Source organism: Myotis myotis, unplaced genomic scaffold, assembly GCF_014108235.1.
Source record: "Myotis myotis isolate mMyoMyo1 unplaced genomic scaffold, mMyoMyo1.p scaffold_m19_p_53, whole genome shotgun sequence".
In the NCBI taxonomy this organism is placed as follows: Eukaryota; Metazoa; Chordata; class Mammalia; order Chiroptera; family Vespertilionidae; genus Myotis; species Myotis myotis.
The window spans coordinates 659,683-680,093 of NW_023416361.1; the positions used below are offsets into that span (position 1 = coordinate 659,683).

At 62.1% G+C, this 20,411-nt stretch overlaps 1 protein-coding gene and 1 long non-coding RNA gene across 3 annotated transcripts in view; one reads left to right on the forward strand and one right to left on the reverse strand.

Moving 5' to 3' along the window:
• Window positions 1–12,192, forward strand: part of NECTIN1 (nectin cell adhesion molecule 1) — a 65,681-nt gene extending 53,489 nt beyond the window's left edge. The window contains exons 2-6 of the mRNA XM_036311240.1: window positions 666–1,016; window positions 1,527–1,829; window positions 2,215–2,332; window positions 4,094–4,245; window positions 10,057–12,192. Of these exons, the coding sequence (XP_036167133.1) occupies window positions 666–1,016; window positions 1,527–1,829; window positions 2,215–2,332; window positions 4,094–4,245; window positions 10,057–10,604 (1,472 nt within the window). The 3' untranslated portion in view covers window positions 10,605–12,192. The remainder of the gene's footprint in view (window positions 1–665; window positions 1,017–1,526; window positions 1,830–2,214; window positions 2,333–4,093; window positions 4,246–10,056) is intronic.
• A 3,445-nt stretch (window positions 12,193–15,637) lies between these two features.
• Window positions 15,638–20,411, reverse strand: part of LOC118657362 — a 28,019-nt gene continuing 23,245 nt past the window's right edge. The window contains exons 4-7 of one of the 2 annotated variants that reach the window (XR_004967999.1): window positions 18,735–18,853; window positions 16,562–16,698; window positions 15,917–15,977; window positions 15,638–15,826 (exon numbers count right to left, since the gene is read on the reverse strand). This is a non-coding gene — a long non-coding RNA (uncharacterized LOC118657362). Of the gene's footprint in view, window positions 15,978–16,561; window positions 16,699–18,734; window positions 18,854–20,411 lie in introns of both variants that reach the window. The other variant, XR_004967998.1, reaches the window with a different exon arrangement.

Genomic DNA, 20,411 nt, shown 5'->3' on the forward strand with positions numbered 1-20,411 from the left:
CAAGATTACCAGGCATTTCTCAGTGGCGGGGTCATGGGTTCTCACTTTCTTCTCAGTATTTTTCTTTTTTTCCTTTCTATATTTTTATTGATTTCAGAGAGGAAGGGAGAGGGGGAGAGAGATAGAAACATCAATGATGAGAGAGAACCATGGATTGGCTGCCTCCTGCATGCCCCACTCTGGGGGGATCGAGCCCACAACCCAGGTGCATGCCCTTGACCAGAATGGAACCTGGGACCCTTCAGTCTGCAGGTCAACGCTCTATCCACTGAGCCACACCAGCCAGGCTCATCTCAGTATTTTTCAGTGTCACCCAGTGTTTCTATAACAAGCACGTATTCTGTGTGTAATCAGAATGAGGAGAACATGCCCAGCTGGCGTGGCTCAGCGGTTGAGCACCGACCTATGAACCATGATTTGATTCCAGTCAGGGCACATGTCCATGAGGACTTGATCCCCAGTGTGGGGTGTGCAGGAGGCAGCCAATCAATGACTTTCTCTCATCATTGATGTTTCTCTCTCCCTCTCCTCCCTGAAACCAATAAAAATATATTTTTAAAAAAGAATAAGGGGAGTGTGACTGCTGGGAAAGGGAAGCCGGTCGCAGGGAGGGGGTGGAGGGCGTGCCTGCCCTGACCCTCCCCCGCGCCCTCGCCCTCGCCCAGGTGCCCATGCCCAGATGGTGCAGGTGAACGACTCCATGTACGGGTTCGTCGGCACTGACGTGGTGCTGCACTGCAACTTCGCCAACCCGCTGCCCAGCGTGAAGATCACCCAGGTCACCTGGCAGAAGGCGACCAACGGCTCCAAGCAGAACGTGGCCATCTACAACCCGGCCATGGGCGTCTCGGTGCTGGCCCCCTACCGCGACCGCGTGCAGTTCCTGCGGCCTTCCTTCACCGACGGCACCATCCGCCTCTCCCGCCTCGAGCTGGACGACGAGGGCGTCTACATCTGCGAGTTTGCCACCTTCCCTGCGGGCAACCGAGAGAGCCAGCTCAACCTGACCGTGATGGGTGAGCTGCCCCCTCCCTCCCCGCGGGCGAGGGCCTGCGCTGGGTGTGGCCTCCGTGTGTTTCAGGGGCCCAGACACTCTCTTCTGTTGGCGAGCTCCCAGGGCTCCAGGCCTGGTACCTCCAGTCCCTCTGGCCTGGCTGCCCACAGTTCCTAGGGGTGGGGGCAGGCCCTCGGCTCTGGACGGAGCTGAGGGCCAGTATTCAGGCTTCAGCCCCACTGTGGGGCCACTGGTGGGTGGCAGGAGGTGTGCAGAACCTCAGACGCCACGGGACAGAGGGCTGCAGGAGCCATTGCCTGGATCGTGGCCCGCCTCCCAGAGGCCTGGGCCTGCCCAAGGCGGTGCAGTTGGTGGAGCAGAGGTCGGCCATGCAGAGTCGCGGGAGGGGTGCCGGGAGCACAGCGATAAGGACAGCTACGGAGACCTGAGCGAGGCCTGGCAGGGGCACCCCACCCGGGCCCCTCTGACCGGGCATGAGAGCCAGGCCCATGGTTCCCTCCACTTCCTGCAGCCAAACCCACCAACTGGATCGAGAGCAGCCAGGCAGCGCTCCGTGCAGAGAAGGGGCGGGACGAGAAGGTCCTGGTGGCCACCTGCACCTCGGCCAACGGGAAGCCGCCTGGCGTGCTGTCCTGGGAAACGCGGCTGAAGGGGGAGGCTGAGTACCAGGAGGTCCGGAACCCCAACGGCACGGTCACCGTTGTCAGCCGCTACCGCCTGGTGCCCGGCCGGGAGGCCCACCTGCAGCCCCTGGCCTGCGTCGTCAACTACCACCTGGACCGCTTCCGGGAAAGCATCACCGTCCACGTGCAGTGTGAGCAGGGGCAGGTGCGGCGGGCGGGCCTCCGGGAGGGCACTGTCCCTTCCCGCCCCGCCCTCCCCGGGCCTCCCTTCTCCTGTCACCCTCCCAGCCCCCTTTCTCCCCTCCCACCTCTCCCCTTCCTTCTGCCCTCTCCCCTCTCCTCTTCCTCCTCCTGTTCTCTTTCTGGGCTGATTCGTCCCCCTCCTCTCTTCCCCATCACCTCCCTTTGCTCACCCTTCCTCTCCTCCTCGTTGTTCCCCTTGTTGTTCTGTGGTCTTCCCACCCCTCACGCTTCCCCTCTCAGCTGGTTCCGTGCCACTGTCAGTGCCACCCCTTCGCTGTCTGGGGTCCCCTGGCCTCACGTCCTGCTCCTCTGACCTCGTTCTTTTGGCCACAGATGAGCCTGAGGTGACCATCGAAGGGTTTGATGGGAATTGGTACCTGCAGCGGATGGATGTGAAGCTCACCTGCAAAGCCGACGCTAACCCCCCGGCCACCGAGTACCACTGGACCACGTGAGTGCGAGGGCCGGCCCCTTGGGTGCCTGCTGGTCACAGAGGGCCCCACCCAACCTCAGGAGTGTGAGCCAGGGAGGAAATTCAGGTCTAGGCTCGGGTTTCTTGGTGAGAGGGGAATGGACCGTGAGAGGCCTGAGTGAGTGACAGCGTTGGTCAGCGGGACAGACCGGTCGGCCAGAGGCTCACCTTGTGACCTGCCCCCTTCTGCTCCTAATAATGCTGCCTTTCCCGTGGGTGATTCAGTCTGAGTCGCTGCCACCCCAGCCCCCAGCATTTATTTCTGTCCAGGTGTCCCCAGGAAAGCTGGCTTTCTGGAGCCTTCCAGACCTTTCTCTATTCCTGTTCCTCCTCCAACACCCCCATGTTCTCAGGGAGGAGGCCGCCGTCAGCCCAGAGCACCTGTGTGCAGGGGGCTCCTCCCACCTCCCGTTGTCCCTCTCCTGGCTTCGCGGGCCTCAGGCCTGGTCCTCAGGGCTCTGTCCCCTCCAGTGGCCCAGTGCCGCCACCAGCTCTCCTGGAGAAGGGCTGTGGGTAGGGAGGCCACGGAGGAGCCGACACGGTGGGCAGAGACGGCTGTCTAGATTACATCTACATCTTTTTCTTTTTTTAAACACATTTATTATTTTTAAAATATATTTTTATTGATTTCAAAGAGGAAGGGAGAGGGAAAGAGAGAAACATCAGTGATGAGAGGGAATCATGGATCGGCTGCCTCCTGCAGGCCCCCGACTGGGGATCCAGCCCTCAACCTGGGCCTGTGCTCCGACCAGGAATCAAACCGGACCCTTCAATCCGCAGGCCGACGCTCTACCCACTGAGCTACACCAACCAGGGCTCCACATTCTTTTGCAGGAGGGAGAGGGCACTGGGCACCTGCCATCGCCCTCTACCTCCTGGAACCGGAAGTGCTTCTGAAGGTGTGAGTGCGTGGGGCCTGCTCGCCACTGCCATCCGTGGGCCCCGCAGCTGTGGAGCCCACGGAGTAATCGCTCTGCGCCTTGGCGATCAAGAGGAAGGAAGTTCCCTATGTTCCGGAAACTTCCAGCCCTGTGACATGACCAGCAAGAACACAAGAGAGGGACATGGAACAATTCCTAAGCCTGGGTCACATCTCCTTACCCAAGTAGCTTGTTAAAATGCAGATAGCCAGCCCGGCTGGCGTGGCTCAGGGGTTGAGGGTCGACTTATGAACCAGGAGGTCATGGTTCAATTCCTGATCAGGGCACATGCCCAGGTTGCAGGTTCCATCCCAGTGTGGGGTGTGCAGGAGGCAGCCAATCAATGATTCTCATCATTGATGTTTCTCTCTCTCCCTCTCCCTTTCTCAAATCAATAAAAAAAATTTAAAAAAAAATACAGCTCCCCAGGCCATGGCCCCAGTGGTCCTGCTTTAGTGGAGCTGGGGCGAGAGCCCAGACATCTGTGTGGTTAACCAGGTCAACAACCAGGAGCCATGAGTGTTAGAAAGAGCGCCGGGCAGGCGTCCAGAGAGCTGGTCGAAGCTCCAGGCCTGCCCCTTACTGGCTTTCCTTGGCCGTGACCCTCAGGGCCCTCCACCTGTCCAGCGGGGCCCCCATCCCTGGGAGCCTCCGGGCAGTGACAGTCAGGAGTGAACGGCCGAGGCCCAGAGCGCTGCCCCATGCAGGCAGTGGTGCTGGTTCCCCTCTGACTCCTTCCGAGCCAGGCCCGCCCGCTCACTGCTGGGCTGGCGCCAGGTGGTGGCAGGAGGGTCCTGACGGCCGTGTCCCCACCCCACAGGCTGAACGGCTCTCTGCCCAGGGGCGTGGAGGCCCAGAACACAACCCTCTTCTTCAGGGGTCCTATCGACTACAGCCTGACGGGGACCTACGTCTGCGAGGCCACCAACCCCATCGGCACCCGCTCGGGCCAGGTGGAGGTCAACATCACAGGTGGGCAGCCGCACCCTCCCGCCCCCTGCCCCCCACTGCTCCTCCACTGCGCGTCCCGCCTTCCGGTGGCTTTGTCACAGGAAGCTGTGCCCCCTTTTCCTCCGTCTCCCATTCTCCTGGGAACCCTGGCCTTTCTCTTTCCTCGTTCATGGCTGTGAGAGACGGTCGGGAGGCCCTGAGCAGGAGGGGGTAAGTGCTGTTCACAGCAGAGCTGCTTGTGGTAGCGGTGTGAGCGTCCACCCTGGGCTCTGCCAGCAGCAGCCACTGTGGAGGCCAGCTTGAGGGAGGGGGGTTGCGATGGAGCTAATTTCCAAGCTCTGCCTCTGGGGTTCAGGGAGCTCCCATGTGCTGGAGGAGGAGGCCGGCCTGGAGGAGGAGGAAGAGGAGGCCGGCCTGGAGGAGGAGGAGGCCAGCCTGGAGGAGGGGGACGGCCTGGAGGAGGAGGGGGCTGGCCTGGAGGAGGGGGCCGGCCTGGAGGAGGAGGAGGCTGGCCTGGAGGAGGGGGCCGGCCTGGAGGAGGAGGAGGCCTGCCTGGAGGAGGGGGCCGGCCTGGAGGAGGAGGAGGCCGGCCTGGAGGAGGGGGCCTGCCTGGAGGAGGAGGAGGCCGGCCTGGAGGAGGGGGCCTGCCTGGAGGAGGAGGAGGATGGCCTGGAGGAAGAGGAGGCCTGCCTGGAGGAGGGGGCCGGCCTGGAGGAGGGGGCCGGCCTGGAGGAGGAGGGGGCCGGCCTCTGCAGGGATACTGGAGGGAGAGCAAGGAGGTCGCCCAGAGCCAGGGTGGTGTGTGGGCCCTGCCGCTGAACTGATGTCCTCCCTGCATTTCTCTCTCTGTCAATGCAGATGAGGAGGCTTTGGGGGCAAAGGGAGGATGTGGGCTGAGAGGCTCGGAGACTCACAGGGCTGGGAAGGAGCAAGGCCTTCCGTGTCAGGCGGGCGGGACCTGGACGCGCCCTCGTCTGTAAAATGGGGAAAATACGGGGTGCCGTGAAGGGTCAGGGTTATACCGAATGTGGGCCAAGGACAGCACAGACCTCCTCCCTGTGAATGGCCCACCCTCCGTGGTCGTCTCAGCCTCCGTTGTCACTACGGCGGGAAAGACGGGAACAGACCAGCAGAGGGGAAGGCCTCCCAGCTTCCCAGGTGGAGGAGGCGTGTCTTCAACTTGTGCCTTGGCCGTGCAGGATGAGAGCGTGGCAGAGAGTGGCATCGCGGGTGTGTCTCGGGGACAGGGGTGCGTGGGCGGAGGTTATGGGGCCCAGGGCAGGGCTGGGCAAACCTGAGGACCGTGAGTTCCGAGCCTGTGAGGAGGGCGGCCTTGTTGGTATTTTGGGGCCCAGCTGCAGGAAGAGCAGCTGTGGCTGCACTAAGGCCGCCTCGACCTAGGCCGGGCTGTCTGTCACCTCTCGGGGTGCAGGGGGGGCACTTGCTCTTTTCTTCAATTCCCTGCCATTGGCCTCCAGGCTCTTCGGGAGGGACCTGTTAGACTGGAAAGAGCCGAGGCCGCCCCACAGGCTGGCACTGGGTGCAGCAAGAGTGAGGGGTCGTCATGAGGGAGCCTGACCACCCAGGGAGAGGCGGCGTATGGGGGTACAGACTCGGCCTGAGTGTGTTCACACACTTGCCCTTCTGGCTGTGGCCTTGAACTAGTCCTTCGCTCGGGGCCTCAGCTCCCTGGGCTTTCTGTGGAGACCTCGGGCTCTGATGGTCACACCAGCCTGCCCTGGGCCCCATAACCTCCGCCCACGCACCCCAGTCACACCCCCTGTCCTCCCCACGCCCGGCCGGCCTGGAGGGACCGTGTGAGGGAGACGAGCAGTGGAAGCTCTCGTTTTCGTTCTCCCATCGGTTCGGGGAGCAGCTGAGCCCTGGTGCCTGTGCAGAGGGATGGAGAGCAGTGGGGCCAGGATGGACAGAAGGTGGGCCGCAGGGCGTGTGCACAACACACGTGTGTGCAGGGCACACGTGTCCCTGGCCACTGCACCCCCCCACACACACATGCTTTGGCACAGGATTCTCTAGGTCCCGGGTCCCAGAAGAGGTGGTATTTGAGTTGTTCCTACAGGGATGAGTGCGTGGGCGGAGGTGGGGGTCCCCTGGGGGAGTGTGTGGGAGGAAACGGAAGCAGGGGCTTTCTCTGTCCGAGGGGAGCCTGCGGGTTCCCGGAGAGGCAGTGGCAGGGCTGGTTCCGACCGTGCATTTGGGAGGCGCTGTGGATGCCGCGGGGAGCAGTGAGGGCTGCGTGTGGGTCTTCCTAGGGGACCCAGGGCCTGCACGGGGGCCATGGGGTGAGAGCAGAGGAAACGACCTCCCTGGGGCTCCCACGGGGCCTGAGCCCCGCTGAGGGCAGGTCACAAAACAAACTGGTGAGCCCCTCCCTTCTCCCCGTGGGGTGGCGCTCAGGAGGTGTCCCTGATCAAACTAAAGGGGCTGAATTAGGCCCCTGGGCTGGGGGTTCAGGCCACTTGCAGAGCAGGCCAGGGAGGCCGTGGGGTGTAGGGGGTCAGCCCCCTCCCATGAAGGTGACAGGGCGTGCCCCATGGGCAAGGTGCTCTTCAGACCCCGGGCTGGTGCAGCGGTCCTGAAGGGGTGCCCCTGGCGAGGAGATGTGCCAGCAGCAGGTGAGCGGCTGCGTGCTGAGTGTGCCAACAGCCCGCTGGGCTGGGGCGGGGGTCTGGGAAGGCAGCTGTGCCTGCACCTCGGAGGACCCGGCGTCCCACGGGCTCGACGAGGCCCCTTTGCGGGCCTGACAGATGCTCAGCTGCTGCAGCTGCAGAGGAGGGAAGAGCTCCCCGGAGTCTGACCCCCGGCCTTCCCACTGTCTCTGGCTCGCCGCACTGCATGCTGGGAGGTGTAGTTCTCACAGCGTCCAGCCTAGTCTGGTGCCCGAGCACTTCCTGCCTGTCTGTGTTGGTTTGGGAAGCGAGTCCAAACATTCCTGTTGGCCACAGGCCTCCTCCAGATCCTAGATCCAGACGGCCAGCCCCGCCCTCCGCTCTGCTCACCCACCGAAGCCCCCGCAGCTCCGTCAGGGCCCAGGGCCCCAGGGACGCAGAGGCCCGTGCCCCAGGGGAAGCGCAGCCAGTCAGGAACGGCGCGCTGCCCTTTGTAAGAGGATTTGAGGGCTGCAGCTGGATCCCGCCGCCAGCAAGCACGGCAACCCCGCCGAGCCCTCCCTCCCTCCCCGCTCAGCGATGGGGGCTGTGTGTGCTGCTGGCACGGACAGCTGGAGGGACAGAGTGTGCGGGCGGGCTCTCCAAGGCAGGCAGCCCGCGCAGCTGCGTTTGTCCCTGTAGCGACTGCTCTCGGCTCCCCGCGTAGCATCTTCCCCCCCAAGTCTGTGGGGCTAGAGTCGTCTTAAGCCATTCTTCTTCCTCTGCACAAGCCTGGACCTAACACAGCCAACACAACCAGGGTTCCCCTGGTCCAGAAAGCTCCCCGGGGCCCTGGCCAGTGTGGCTCAGTGGATAGAGCATCAGCCTGCAGACCGAAGGGTCCCAGGTTTGATTCCAGTCAAGGGCATGTACCTTGGTTGCAGGCTCCTCCCCAGCCCCAGGTCAGGGTGCCTGTGGGAGGCAACCAATCGATGTGTCTCTCACAATGGTGTGTCTCTCCCTTTCTCCCACTCTCTAAAACTCGTCTCCAAGAGCGCGAGTCCTGCCCCTGTGGACACGAGCAAAGTAGGTGCTCAGCACACGCTTGCTGACCAGGTGGCCGGGCGGATGGACAGACGGAAGGATGAGTGGATGGGTGACAGGTGGAGCAGGTGAAGAGAGGAGAGAGCATCCGGCCTGGGTGGGAACTGGAGCGGCCACAGGGGGGAAGGTCACAGGGGGGAAGGTCACAGACAGGGGAAGGTCACAGACAGGGGGAGGTCACAGACAGGGGGAGGTTGCAGACAGGGGAAGGTCACAGGAGGGGAAGGTCACAGACAGGGGGAGGTCACAGGAGGGGAAGGTCACAGACAGGGGGAGGTCACAGACAGGGAAAGGTCACAGACAGGGGAAGGTCACGGACAGGGGGAGGTCACGGACAGGGAAAGGTCACAGACGGGGAGGTCACAGATAGGGGAAGGTCACAGACAGAGGAAGGTCACAGGAGGGGAAGGTCACAGACAGGGGGAGGTCACAGACAGGGGGAGGTCACAGACAGGGGGAGGTCACAGGCAGTGCAAGTTCTGGAAGAGGCCGCTGCCTCTCGGTGCCCCTCGTGGGGAGCATGTGTGAGACCAGAAGAACCTTGAGGCTCCAGAGATGCTGCCCTGGACGTGGGCAGTGAGGACAGATATTCAGTAAATAATCATTGGGCAGCCCGGCCGGCGTGGCTCAGTGGTTGAACGTTGACCTCTGAAGCAGGAGGTCAGGGTTCATTCCCGGTCAGGGCACAGGCCTGGGTTGCAGGCTCCATCCCCAGCGTGGGGCAAGCAGGAGGCAGCTGGTCCATGATTCCCTCATCATGGATGTTTCTCTCTCTCTCTCTCTCTCTCTCTCTCTCTCTCTCTCTCTCTTTCTCTCTCTCTCTCCCTCCCTCCCTCCCTCCCTTCCTCTCTGAAATCAATTTTTTAAAAAAACAAACTAGATTTAAAAATAAAAACCATTGGGCGGCCATGTGGGCACCTGCACGGAGGACACAATGGGGACGGGAGCTCTGCCAACTCCGCCCGTGGACACCCCCACCCCCTCCTCCGTGGGTGGCCCTGCCAGCCTGAGCCCTGGGAAGGACTTTTCCATCCTGGAGTCTCTGCCCTGCCCCCCTGCTGCCCACAGCGCCGCACACCGCAGCGGGGCCGCCCGCCTCAGAGGAGCGGCAGGTTCCCGCGCAGCGAGGGCAGCTGGATCAGAGCGTGAGCTGGCAGAGACCTACCCGAAGGCCAGGACGTGGGCCCAAACCCACCCTCCACCTGCAGAAAGGAGGGATGCCCAGGGCCCCAGCCTCCAGGTGTGCCTTGACCCGCGCTGCTCCTCCGGCCCGGCTGGCCGTGGTCTCCGGTGCCACCCTGTGGTGGTGCTGGGAACTGCCCCTCGGCCTCTGGCCTGGCCCCACTGGCCAGGAAAGTCGCCTGCCCAGCCTCTTCCTTTCTCCTCTCTACCTTTCCTGCCTCTCACTTCCGCTCTGTCCTCAGTGTGACCGTGTCATACACACACATTAGCATGGCACACGGCTCGCCATGGCACAGGGTGTGTGCCCAGGTGCCCTCTGTCCCCTGTAGTACCAAGTCCCATGCTCGCACGCCCGTTCCTACACATCCTGGCTACCCCCCCGCCCCCCCCGCCCCCCCCCCCCCCCCCGTGCCTGCAGGGCCAGACCACAGCCCAGAGTCACAGCCCTCGTTTCTGGCACTTGCTGGGCATCTATGGGCCAGCCCCCGGAGCCGGTCCTCCTCCTCATGCTCCAGGGGCAGGTGAAGTCAGGGGGCTGGTGACCGCAGGTGTGGGCAGAGGCAGTGGTGACATTGGCAAGGGCTGGACATGCAGGAGCCCTGGCTGCATCATGGCCGCTGGCTGTGGGCAGGTCACTGAGCCTCTGGGCTCTCCCTGTGTTCACGGGCAGTGACAGCAGCCTGCTCCACGGGAGACGTGGCCGTGATGCATCGGTGGGCACGGGGTCAGGGTGGGCCGGCACCACAGCCAAGGAGGCGGGCACAGAGGCTCTGGGGCCACACAGCTGCCTCTGCCTCCCTTCGGCCTGCAGCCTTGGGTGGGGGGGCGGGGCGCTGGAGTTGTCTGTCCCTGGGCCTTGGGCCCACTCCCTGGCCGGCCTCCCCCTTCCCGGCCAACGAGCGGACACTGACCACCCCCCCATCTCTTCCTCCCCCAGAATTCCCCTACACCCCGTCGCCTTCGGAGCACGGGCGGCGGGCCGGGCCGGTGCCCACGGCCATCATCGGGGGCGTGGCGGGGAGCGTGCTGCTGCTGCTGCTGGTGGTCGGGGGCACGGTGCTGGCCCTGCGCCGGCGCCGCCACACCTTCAAGGGCGACTACAGCACCAAGAAGCACGTGTACGGCAACGGCTACAGCAAGGCGGGCGTCCCCCAGCACCACCCGCCGCTGGGCCAGAGCCTGCAGTACCCCGACGACTCGGACGACGAGAAGAAGGCCGGCCCGCTGGGGGGCAGCAGCTACGAAGAGGAGGAGGAGGAGGAGGGCGGCGGGGGGCGCGAGTGCAAGGTGGGGGGCACGCACCCCAAGTACGACGAGGACGCCAAGCGGCCCTACTTCACGGTGGACGAGGCCCAGGCCTGTCAGGACGGCTACGGGGACCGGACCCTGGGCTACCAGTACGACCCCGAGCAGCTGGACTTGGCCGACAACATGGTTTCTCAGAACGATGGGTCTTTCATTTCCAAGAAGGAGTGGTACGTGTAGTCCCTCCCAGAGCTCCGTCTGCGCCCTCCGCCCGCACGTCCCGCCTCCTCCCCAGCGACCCTCCCGGACTCCCAGGGACGGCCCACACGCCCTCCGGAGAGGAGAGCCGGGGCCTGGGCAGAGCCCTGGTTCTGATCCCCGGTCCCATCCTCCCCGCGTGTCCTCTCTGTGGCTTGGATGTTGCTGCGCCTCCTCTGCCTGGCGGTGCCCTGCGCTGGTCTCATCTCGTGCACCTGGGCACCCAGCCCTCCAGAGCCCGGGAGCCCCCTCCCCACCCAACACTGGAATGTCTGTTCTCCACTGGGGAGCAGGCCGGAGGGCCTCCCTGAGGAGGAGCCTCCCCCACATGCTGCTCCCCGTTCCCACGGAGAGGGCACCCGGCCCGTGCGAGTGGACGCGGCCGGCGTTGGAGCCGGTCTAGACCCGAGAGGCAGGGGCGCGCCCAGGGCGCCGTGAGGCTGTTACATAGACCGGAGGCCCCTGGGCCATGGGCAGCGTGCTCTCCGGGGAGGCTGGTGGCGTATGCCCTCCTCGTCCTGCAGAGGGATGTCCCACACGACCCTCCTTGCCACCTCAGTCTGTCCCCACAGAGGGGCCGCACCCCCACTCACCTCTGCCGACACAGACACCCGCCACCCGCGTCTGCTCCCGCACCCCTGGGTCACAGGCCTCCTCCCCTTCCACCCGGGCTTCCCCAGGACCTCGGGCTGGCCCTAAACCGCTCCTTACAGCACCGAGCCTCTCGGATCTCCTTACCTAGCGAGTCCCAGCAACGCGTTTCCTTGGGGTCAGGGTTGGGGCCCTGAGTGAGAGGTGAGCGGCACCCCTGTGGAGGGGCACGGCCTGGGGGGAGGGAGCCATGCGGGAGGAGCTCAGACTTGGGTCGCGCCTCACCCACTGAGGCCAGAAAGTGCGAGGGGACGCGGGAGCCGGGGATACTGAGTCCGAAGCTCCTGCTCCCCACACCACTTCCTGCTCAGCTGTCCCTGGGCATCTGGGAGAAGCTGTCCCTTTGAGCTGCATGTTCCGCGTGCATAGGCCCGAGTTCCTGTCAGTCACCCACCCCAGTCTCCACAGAGGAGCAAGGCCCGCCCCGCCCCTTGGTCCCTCCTCAAAGTGCCTCAGGCCCTCCCTCTGCCCCTCACAGCCCAGGCTCTGGATGGGGAGACGCTGGGGTGGGGAGGCGGGGTCACACCTGCCCACTGGGGTCTGGTGAACTTGGCCCAGCTGTCAGGAGCCCTATGGGATGGCAAGTGCTGGGAGGAGGGGCAGATGGCTCTGTGCCCCCCAGGTACCAGCTTGCCCTTCCTTAGGCTTCCCAAGGGAGGTTCCCCCCCCCCCCCCGCCGCCCTATTTCTCCCCTCTCTGGTGCTGCTATGGGACCCCTGGCCAGCTCCTGGCAACCTTGGGCCCCGCAATTGGGCCACCCTCACCTGGCCCCCACGCCCCACCAGCCACCCAGTAGCCACGTAGCAGAGATCTGAAGCCATGGCAGCCCTGGGGCCACCCTCTCCTCAGCATTGAGGGTGCTGGATGGCATGCAGTCGGGGAAGAAAATTCTGGGGTCTTTCCAGCCACAGAGAAGAGGGAGGGAGGGAGGGAGGGAGGGAGGGAGGGAGGGAGGGAGGGAGGGAGGGATGGGCTGCTTCTCCCAGCAGGATTAGCCCCCAGGGGAGGGGCCTTCTCCATGTGACATCGCTGTCCATCCTATGGACAGTGACCCCACCCAGCTTCCTCACCCCCAAGCAGGGGGAAATCCCGGGGGCCTACCTGGTGGAGGCATTCTCTGTCCCCTTGAAACCGTAAGACTGAAAGGATTCCTCCTCTGTCAATGCTACCACTGCCACCCCTATTTCTCACTTGATGATGGACTTTGGAGCCCCCCCCCCCCCCAGGACGACACCACCCCCTCCCCCAAGCAAAGCACAAATCATGGTGCCTGTGCCGCGTGCATGGGCCACGAGGGACCCCTGCCTGGCCGGGAGCCCACTGCAGCCTTCCCCGGGGAGAGCTGCCGCCCACGGCCAAAAGTGGGCGCAAGGCAGGGTCTGCACCGGGGCCTGGGGAGATGGGGTTTTCTGTGCCCAAGTCTGCAGGGAGCTGAGCACGGCTGTGGGGCCCAGACAGCCCAGCTGGCCCGGGGAGCAGTGGCCCAGCCGGGGAACGGGGGGGGGGGGGGGGGGCGGGTGGCATTGCTTCTCTGTGCCACCAGCACCGCTGAGCCCCAGCCCTTCCTGGCTGGAGATGAGATGAACTTGGTATTCACGGTGCCAAGACCTCCCGCTGTCATCCTGCCTCTGGGTGCCCTGCCCCGGCCCACCCCAACCTCCCTGTACCCGTTTTCTTAAAATTTTGATATTGTTGTAACGCGGAGCAGACCACCGAGCCTCTCAGGAGGACGGTGTGAAGAGAGCAGTGCGGGGATGCGTGCGGGGGGCCTCCGCAGGCGCACACGGGCACGTGGGGCGCGTGCACCTCTGGCAGACCCGGCACAGGCCCCGCACACTCACAGGCGTGCAGGCACCAGGCACCAGAGCAATGGGCAGAGGACAGGCTCCCGGGAGCGCCAGCCCCTCCATGTGCCCAGGTCATTGGTGCCATCGTCCTGCCACCCTCCAAGCGGAGGAACCAGGATGGTGGGGGGGGGGGGGTGGCCTCCTGGGGCCCCACGGCCCCTCCTCGCAGCAGCGGGAGGTCCCCGCAGCCCACGGGGAGGGCGCCTGGACCTGGCTGCCTCCGCCTGCTGCTGCGAGGAGGGGGTTCTTGGCCCCCCAGAGGGCGTTGTTTTGTATAAATGAAAACAAAACCCGGGAGAAGCTGCCCCTCCCCTAAGCGCGATGCACAAGCTTTGCCTCGGTTTCTCGTCGCCATTTTCATCTTCGGTCCCAGGGGCGCCCCAGTCTCCTGGTTCCGACCCGGGGGTGTTGGCCTCGCCCCCTTTTACTTGTATTAGAAAAAACTCATGGTTTGAAAAATACTTTTTATAATAAAGTGTTGAAAACAATGCTGGCTGCTCTGTCCCTCCTGCCCCCGGGGTGGTGCCCATCCTGACCGGCTGGGGCGCCCACGCCCAGGCCGAGGGGACCCAGCGGGCCACAGGCAAGAGCCTCCGGAGCCCGGCCGGCGTGGCTGGGGGTTGGGCGGGAGGCCACGGTTCGATCCCACGGGGCACAGGCCCAGGGTGCGGACTTGATCCCCGTGGGGGCGCGCAGGAGGCAGCCGGCCAGGGACTCTCTCCTCGTCGATGCTTCTCTCGCCCCGCCCTTCCTCTGAAGGCAGCAAACACACGTGGTTTAAGAAGACCTCCGAGGCAGGGCACGAGGGTCAGCTCGAGTCCGCCCGCAGCTCCCGCTGCCACGGTGCCCTCTCCCGCACGAAAAGGGCGGCAGCATTCCGCGGGCGGCGGGTGGAGGGAGCCCTAGGGATGCACCAGAGGGGTGGGGCCGGAGCGCCGCTACCCGCCCCCCGCCGGCCTGCTTCCTGCCGCCACCCCTGGCTGTTCGGAGAAGCGGCGTCACACCTGCTGTGCCCGCTCCCCGGCCGGTCAGAGGCGGGAGCTCTGTCCTTAGCCGAGGGCGCCGCAGCCCAGCCCTCGGAGGGGCCGGCGGCAGGGACGTCCCCGCGGGTCCTCGGCTGCCCCTCCTCCTCCCGCACCATCTGCTTCCCGTCTCTCGGCTGGAATGCAGGACCAATCGGTCGGCGTGGGAGCGGCAGGGGCTCCGGGGGCTGCCCCTCCCCACCCCCAGCGCCTCCTCTCACTGAAACGCACACCTCCGTGCCAGGGGGGTGGGGTGGGAGCCACGGGGCTGCCTAGCAGAGGGCCTCCTGCCGTGGGGCCAGGCGCTGCTCTGCACCAGGGCCGGGCGGACCGGCTGGCGGTGGACCGGCGCGGAGACGGTGGAGACGAGCGAGCGGCAGCTGGCGGCAGCGGGTGGCCCTCACCGGAGGCCCGTCCGGGACTGTTAGATGTTGATGCTCGAATGCGATGCAAACCGGCGGAGGAGGTGCCCCTCCGCCCGTCCGGCCGTCCGCCAGGCCGTCCGTTTAAGTGCATGTTTAATTTGCACAGGCAGCAGTGCTAATGGCATGACTAATATACTGCGAGAGAGCAGTGGACAGGACGTCCTAATTGGTATTTAACTGGAGCGTTCCAGCAGATGAAGACTTTCTCTGGCGGCAGAAGGAGGCAGGCCAATCAGTCCCGGGCACAGCCTCTGGGCTGGAGGGCCAGGCCCGCCCCCCCCTAACCCCCCCACCAGGACCCCAGGAGTCCAGGCACAGGAGCCGCTGGCTGGAACCAGTTTTGCGCTAGGCTCCTTGCCCATGTCTCAGCCCTTGTCCCCAGCCCCCCACCCAACCCTCAACAGAGCAGAGAACAAGGCTGTCTGACCTGGAGGCAGCCCCCTGGGGTGTGCCACCTGCACTCCACTGGGCTGGGGCCGGCCTGGGAGCCAGCGGTCACAGCTTCTCCCTGGAGACCACAGGGCTCCTCTCCCGTCCTCACCTTGGCCTCTGGTTGCAGGTGGTTAAGGGAATGAGCTTGATGAATGGAGGGGTCCATTTATTCACTTATGCAGGCATTCATTCAATCATTCATTCATTCCCCCTGGGCCAGGCACTGTTTAAAGAATTCAGATCCTCCAGGATCTCAAATTCCAAAGCAGCAGGGCCTTCTCGGGGTGGGCTAAAGCAGGGCTGTGTGCGAAGCGCTGTCTGTGCACAGAATGGGAGTGGCTACGTCTGTCTGGGAAGGTCTGAGAGGTTTGATGGCTGAGGTGACTTTCCCTTGGGCCTTGAAGGATGTATAGGAGTTCTTCAGACCAGAAGTGTGTTAAGAGGATTCCAGGCCAATTGAGAATTTAGCATCTTATATTAGTTGTAAAAGAGATCATTTGAGGGGGCCAAATAGAGGGTATCCCCCAAAGTGTACACACACTTAAGTGATTATAAAGTCAGTGTTTATTAACATACAGTTCATTTTCAAAATTTAAAAGAATCTACAGAAATTAATAATTTTTTGTTAATGAGTTTTCAAATGGGTGACTGTTCTGGTCCAGGCACTGCTGATACGTGAAGCAATGGAATCGCAAACATCAAGAATTGTTTTGTTCAGTATTAGTACTGTAAGCTTTATCTTATGTACCCCATAAAAAGTCTAGTGGGTAAATGTTCTTTGTTTAAAGCTTAGTTTGGCTTCACCTATTATTTCAAATCAGTTACACCTGAAAAGGAGTAAAAAATGAGTTATCAGGATGCCCCCCAAAAATATATCCACACTTGGAATAATTGCAGAGGCAGTGTTTGTACTTAACTGCATTTTCAAACTTCCATAGCATTTTAGGATGAATTTCCTTTGTTCAAAGCTTAGTCTGGCTGAAAAGAAAGAAGTGTCGGCTGAGCTATGCGTGTTTTTGGGGTACCTGTATGTGGGGAGAGATGATCAGACTGTGTGTGGTGAGCAACAATGAAATACAGGTCACGGATCACAGAAGTATACACGTTGCCTTGGCTGGTGTGGCTCAGTGGATAGAACATCAGCCTGCAGACTGAGGGTCCCGGGTTTGATTCCAGTCCAGGGCATGTGCCTCAGTTGCAGGCAGGCTGGATCCCCGGCGCTGGTAGGGGAGCTTGCAGGAGGCAACCAGTCAGTGTGTCTCTCTCATCCATGTTTCTCTCTCTCCCTTTCTCCCTCTCCCCCTCCCTTCCACTCTCTCTAAAAATCAACGGAAAAAATAGCCTCAGATGAGGATTAACAACAAAAAGATATACATATATATATATTGGCTTAAAAAATCCCAGTTACTCCAGCTGTTCTGAAACACATGCGCGCACACACACACACACACACACACACACACACACACACACAACCACCAGCACATCCCTAGTTCCCTCTCACTCTGGGGCCAGAGATAAAATGCTGTTCCAGGAGGGAGGAGTGGGGGGGGGGGTGTTACCTGCTTGTCCCCATGAGCCCGGCCTGCTTCCTCTGACACTGGGCACAGCCAGCCCAGCTGCCCGCCTGGCGGTGATGTGGACACAGCGGGCTCCGCGTGGCGGCGGTTCCTGGCGGGCGGTTCCTGGTGGGCGGTTCCTGGCGGGCGGTTCCTGGTGGGCGGTTCCTGGCGGGGGCGGGCGGGGGGGGGTGGGTAAGTCTCTTTTGCAGGTGCTACCTCTGAGCAGGCCTCTCACCTGTACTCGGGCTGTTTCTCCCCTAAATGTGGTGCCGTTGCCAGGATCTCGCCTCTGTTTTGTCGTAAAGATCACAGCATTTAGTCTGTGGGGCCTTTCAGATGCTGTTTGTTTAGTTCACAGCAGGCGTTTCTTAGACACCTGGTGAGAGGACAGAGGCGTGGTTTGGGGTCCCCTGAGGCTGAGGGGTGCACACCACGAGCTGTGCGGGCCAGGCAGGCTGCCCCCGGGGCCCTAGCCTGCTGAGGGCCTGTCGCTGTGTCAGAAGGACCTCCCCCCGCACAGTTCTGAGCACAGTCCTGACCCGAGGGGCCTGCGTGGCCGTGGCCGTGGCCGTGGCCGTGGCCGTGGCCGTGGCCGTGGCCGTGGCCGTGGCCGTGGCCTCAGGTGTCAGAACCTGCCTTCTGCCTTGTGGCGACCACATTCCCTTAGCCCCTGCTCGGTGGTTTGCATCACCCCCCCACCCCCCCACCCCCGCCAAGGAGCTGAAATGTGTCCCTCAAGGCCATGGACTGGTGGGGATCCCTGCCCTGGCCGCTCCTGGGGACTGGGGCCAGCTCTGGGGGCGTGCGGCTGAGACCTCAGCAACACTGACTGGCGAGGTTTGGTTTCTGCAGGGACAGAGTCTGGGACCCCTTACTCTACCCGGCTCTCCTACTGGGCACTGGACAGCGGCTCACTGGACAGCGGCTCACTGGACAGCGGCTCCCCGGACAGCATGGGGGGGGGGGCGAGGGGGTGAAGGGGATCTTTCTGAGCTAGAGAATCTGGAGCTATGCACAGCCGCGGGCATTGCCACCACCACCCTCCCCACCCCCACCACCACCCTCCCCACCTCCACTCTCCCCTCCCCCACCCCCAAGCTCCCCTCCCCCACCAGCCCCTGCTTGAATGTCAGAACAGTGATCCCAGCACAAGGACAGTACTGCTGTTCCAGTGCTCCCCTGCTGCTCTGTGCCAGGCACTCCACACGCATCACACTTATTTCTACCACATCCCCATTTACAGAAGGGAAAACTGAGGCTCAGAGCAGTTAGGGCCACCCTGCTAGGACGTGGAGAATCGGGCCACTGTGTGCACCGGCTCAGACTTGTCCTTTCCCTTCAAGCAGCCTCTGCGAGGAGATGCAGGGGAAAGAGCCCGAAGGGGGAGCCGCGAGGGGGAGTGCCCAGCCCACCAGCAGGTGTGGCAGAAAAATGGCTTCCCTGTGCCCCTAGCTTTCCCCACCTGGCTGGGCAAGGTCCTTGCTCATGTCTCTCCCTCAGCGAGGGAGGGCCGAGGGCAGGGGGGGGGGGGGTGTCAGATCCCTATCCGGCAGGGTCCCCAGCAAGGAGACAGTCCCTCTCCCCTCAGGAATGTGCGTGAAATCCTAGTAACTCCCTCCAGCTGGGCCAGACCTCAGCGGGTGAGAAAGGGTGGGCCCCTGGAAGGTCAGACCCAACGTGTTCATTTTTCCTAATGACAGCTCCTAGGGCGCAGGCTAGGGGGCGGGGCTGGGAAGCGGGGACACTGGGGAGAGCATTCTGAAGGGGGGACCACTGTGTGCAGACTGGACGGGCCTGGGGAACTGAGGGCAGGTATGCGGCCGCCACCAGGCGTGGAAGAGCAGAGCTCCCAGCCCTCGGCCACCGCCCAGAGGGTGCCCGAGGAGCAGACCTGCCCCTGCCCCGCCAGAACCATGCTCACTGAGCACAGGCTAGGCACAGGCCCTGTGCTCGGCTCTGACAGGCATGACCTCATCTACGCCCAGCAACAGCCTGGTGGTAATTCCCATTACACAGATGGGGACACTGAGGCCAAGAGGGTTGAAGAGACTTTGCAAGGTTATACAGCTAAGGAAGTGGCAAGTTCAAGAGTGAGCGGGCTTGTCTTCCTCCGAAGACAACCTGGGAGAGGGAGGCAGCGGGAGCATGAAAATGGACCAGGTGGGCTCCTCACCAATGCCGCTCGGAATCTGCACTGAGGATCTTAGTGTCTGGTTCCTACTTCACTCCATCATCGGTGGGCTGTGTGACCTTGAGCATTTACTAAACTTCTCTGGGCCTCCAGTTACCTAGCTGTCATCATAGCAAAAGGTGGAAGCATCAAATGAGGCAATTTAAGTTAAAGCACATGCAAGATACAATGATATCAGATGAATGTGGCTATAGGTGTCATTCGGCCCAAGTGCTGGCTTAGAAGCCATGCTTCCAGGGAAGGGAGAAGCCACCATCATCACCATCTTTACCATCATCACCACCATCATCACCATCATCGCCACCATCACCACCACCATCATCACCATCATCACCACCATCATCACCATCACCACCATCATTATCATCATCACAACCATCATCACCACCTTCATCACCACCATCATCACCATCACCACCATCACCACCACCATCATCACCACCATCATCACCATCATCACAACCATCATCATCACCAACATCATCACCAACCATCATCATTGCCATCATCACCACCATCATCACCACCATCATCACCATCACCACCATCATCACCATCATCACCACCATCATCACCATCATCACCATCATCACCATCACCACCACCATCATCATCACCATCACCATCATCACCACCATCATCACCACCATCATCACCAACCATCATCATTACCATCATCACCATCACCATCATCACCACCATCATCACCAACCATCATCATTACCATCATCACCATCACCATCATCACCACCATCATCACCAACCATCATCATTACCATCATCACCATCATCACCATCACCACCATCATCACCATCATCACCACCATCATCACCATCATCACCATCATCACCATCACCACCACCATCATCATCACCATCACCATCATCACCACCATCATCACCACCATCATCACCAACCATCATCATTACCATCATCACCATCACCATCATCACCACCATCATCACCAACCATCATCATTACCATCATCACCATCACCATCATCACCACCATCATCACCAACCATCATCATTACCATCATCACCATCACCACCATCATCACCATCATCACCATCACCACCATCATCACCATCACCACCACCATCATCATCACCATCACCATCATCACCACCATCATCACCAACCATCATCATTACCATCATCACCATCATCACCACCATCATCACCAACCATCATCATTACCATCATCACCATCATCACCACCATCATCACCAACCATCAGCATTACCATCATCACCATCATCACCCAGGCTCCCCTGGGGCTGGGCTCGGCCCTGTGACGGAGCCTGGCGTTACTTGAATGTTGGCCTTTTCTTTCAGTATTGCATTAAAATACTGTTTATCGTGATAACTGAGACTCTGGGTGCCCTCCTCTGCTTTGCTCTTGAGGCCTCTCTCCCCTCACCCTGCCCTGGGGCCCACTGGAAGACACCCTAGGGTGCCTGAGGCCCACCCGCTCCTGTGCCCAGGCGGGGGGCAGGGGGAGAGCACTCTGTCATTTCCCCACCACACGGGTGACCACACCCCAAGCTCGGGCCACTCCTGTGTGGGGGGCTCAGGGGGCCAGACACCGGGAGGTGGCCTGACGGGCAGGGACCCCCCGGAGCCTCATTCTGTCCGCCCAGAAGGTGCCTCCTCTG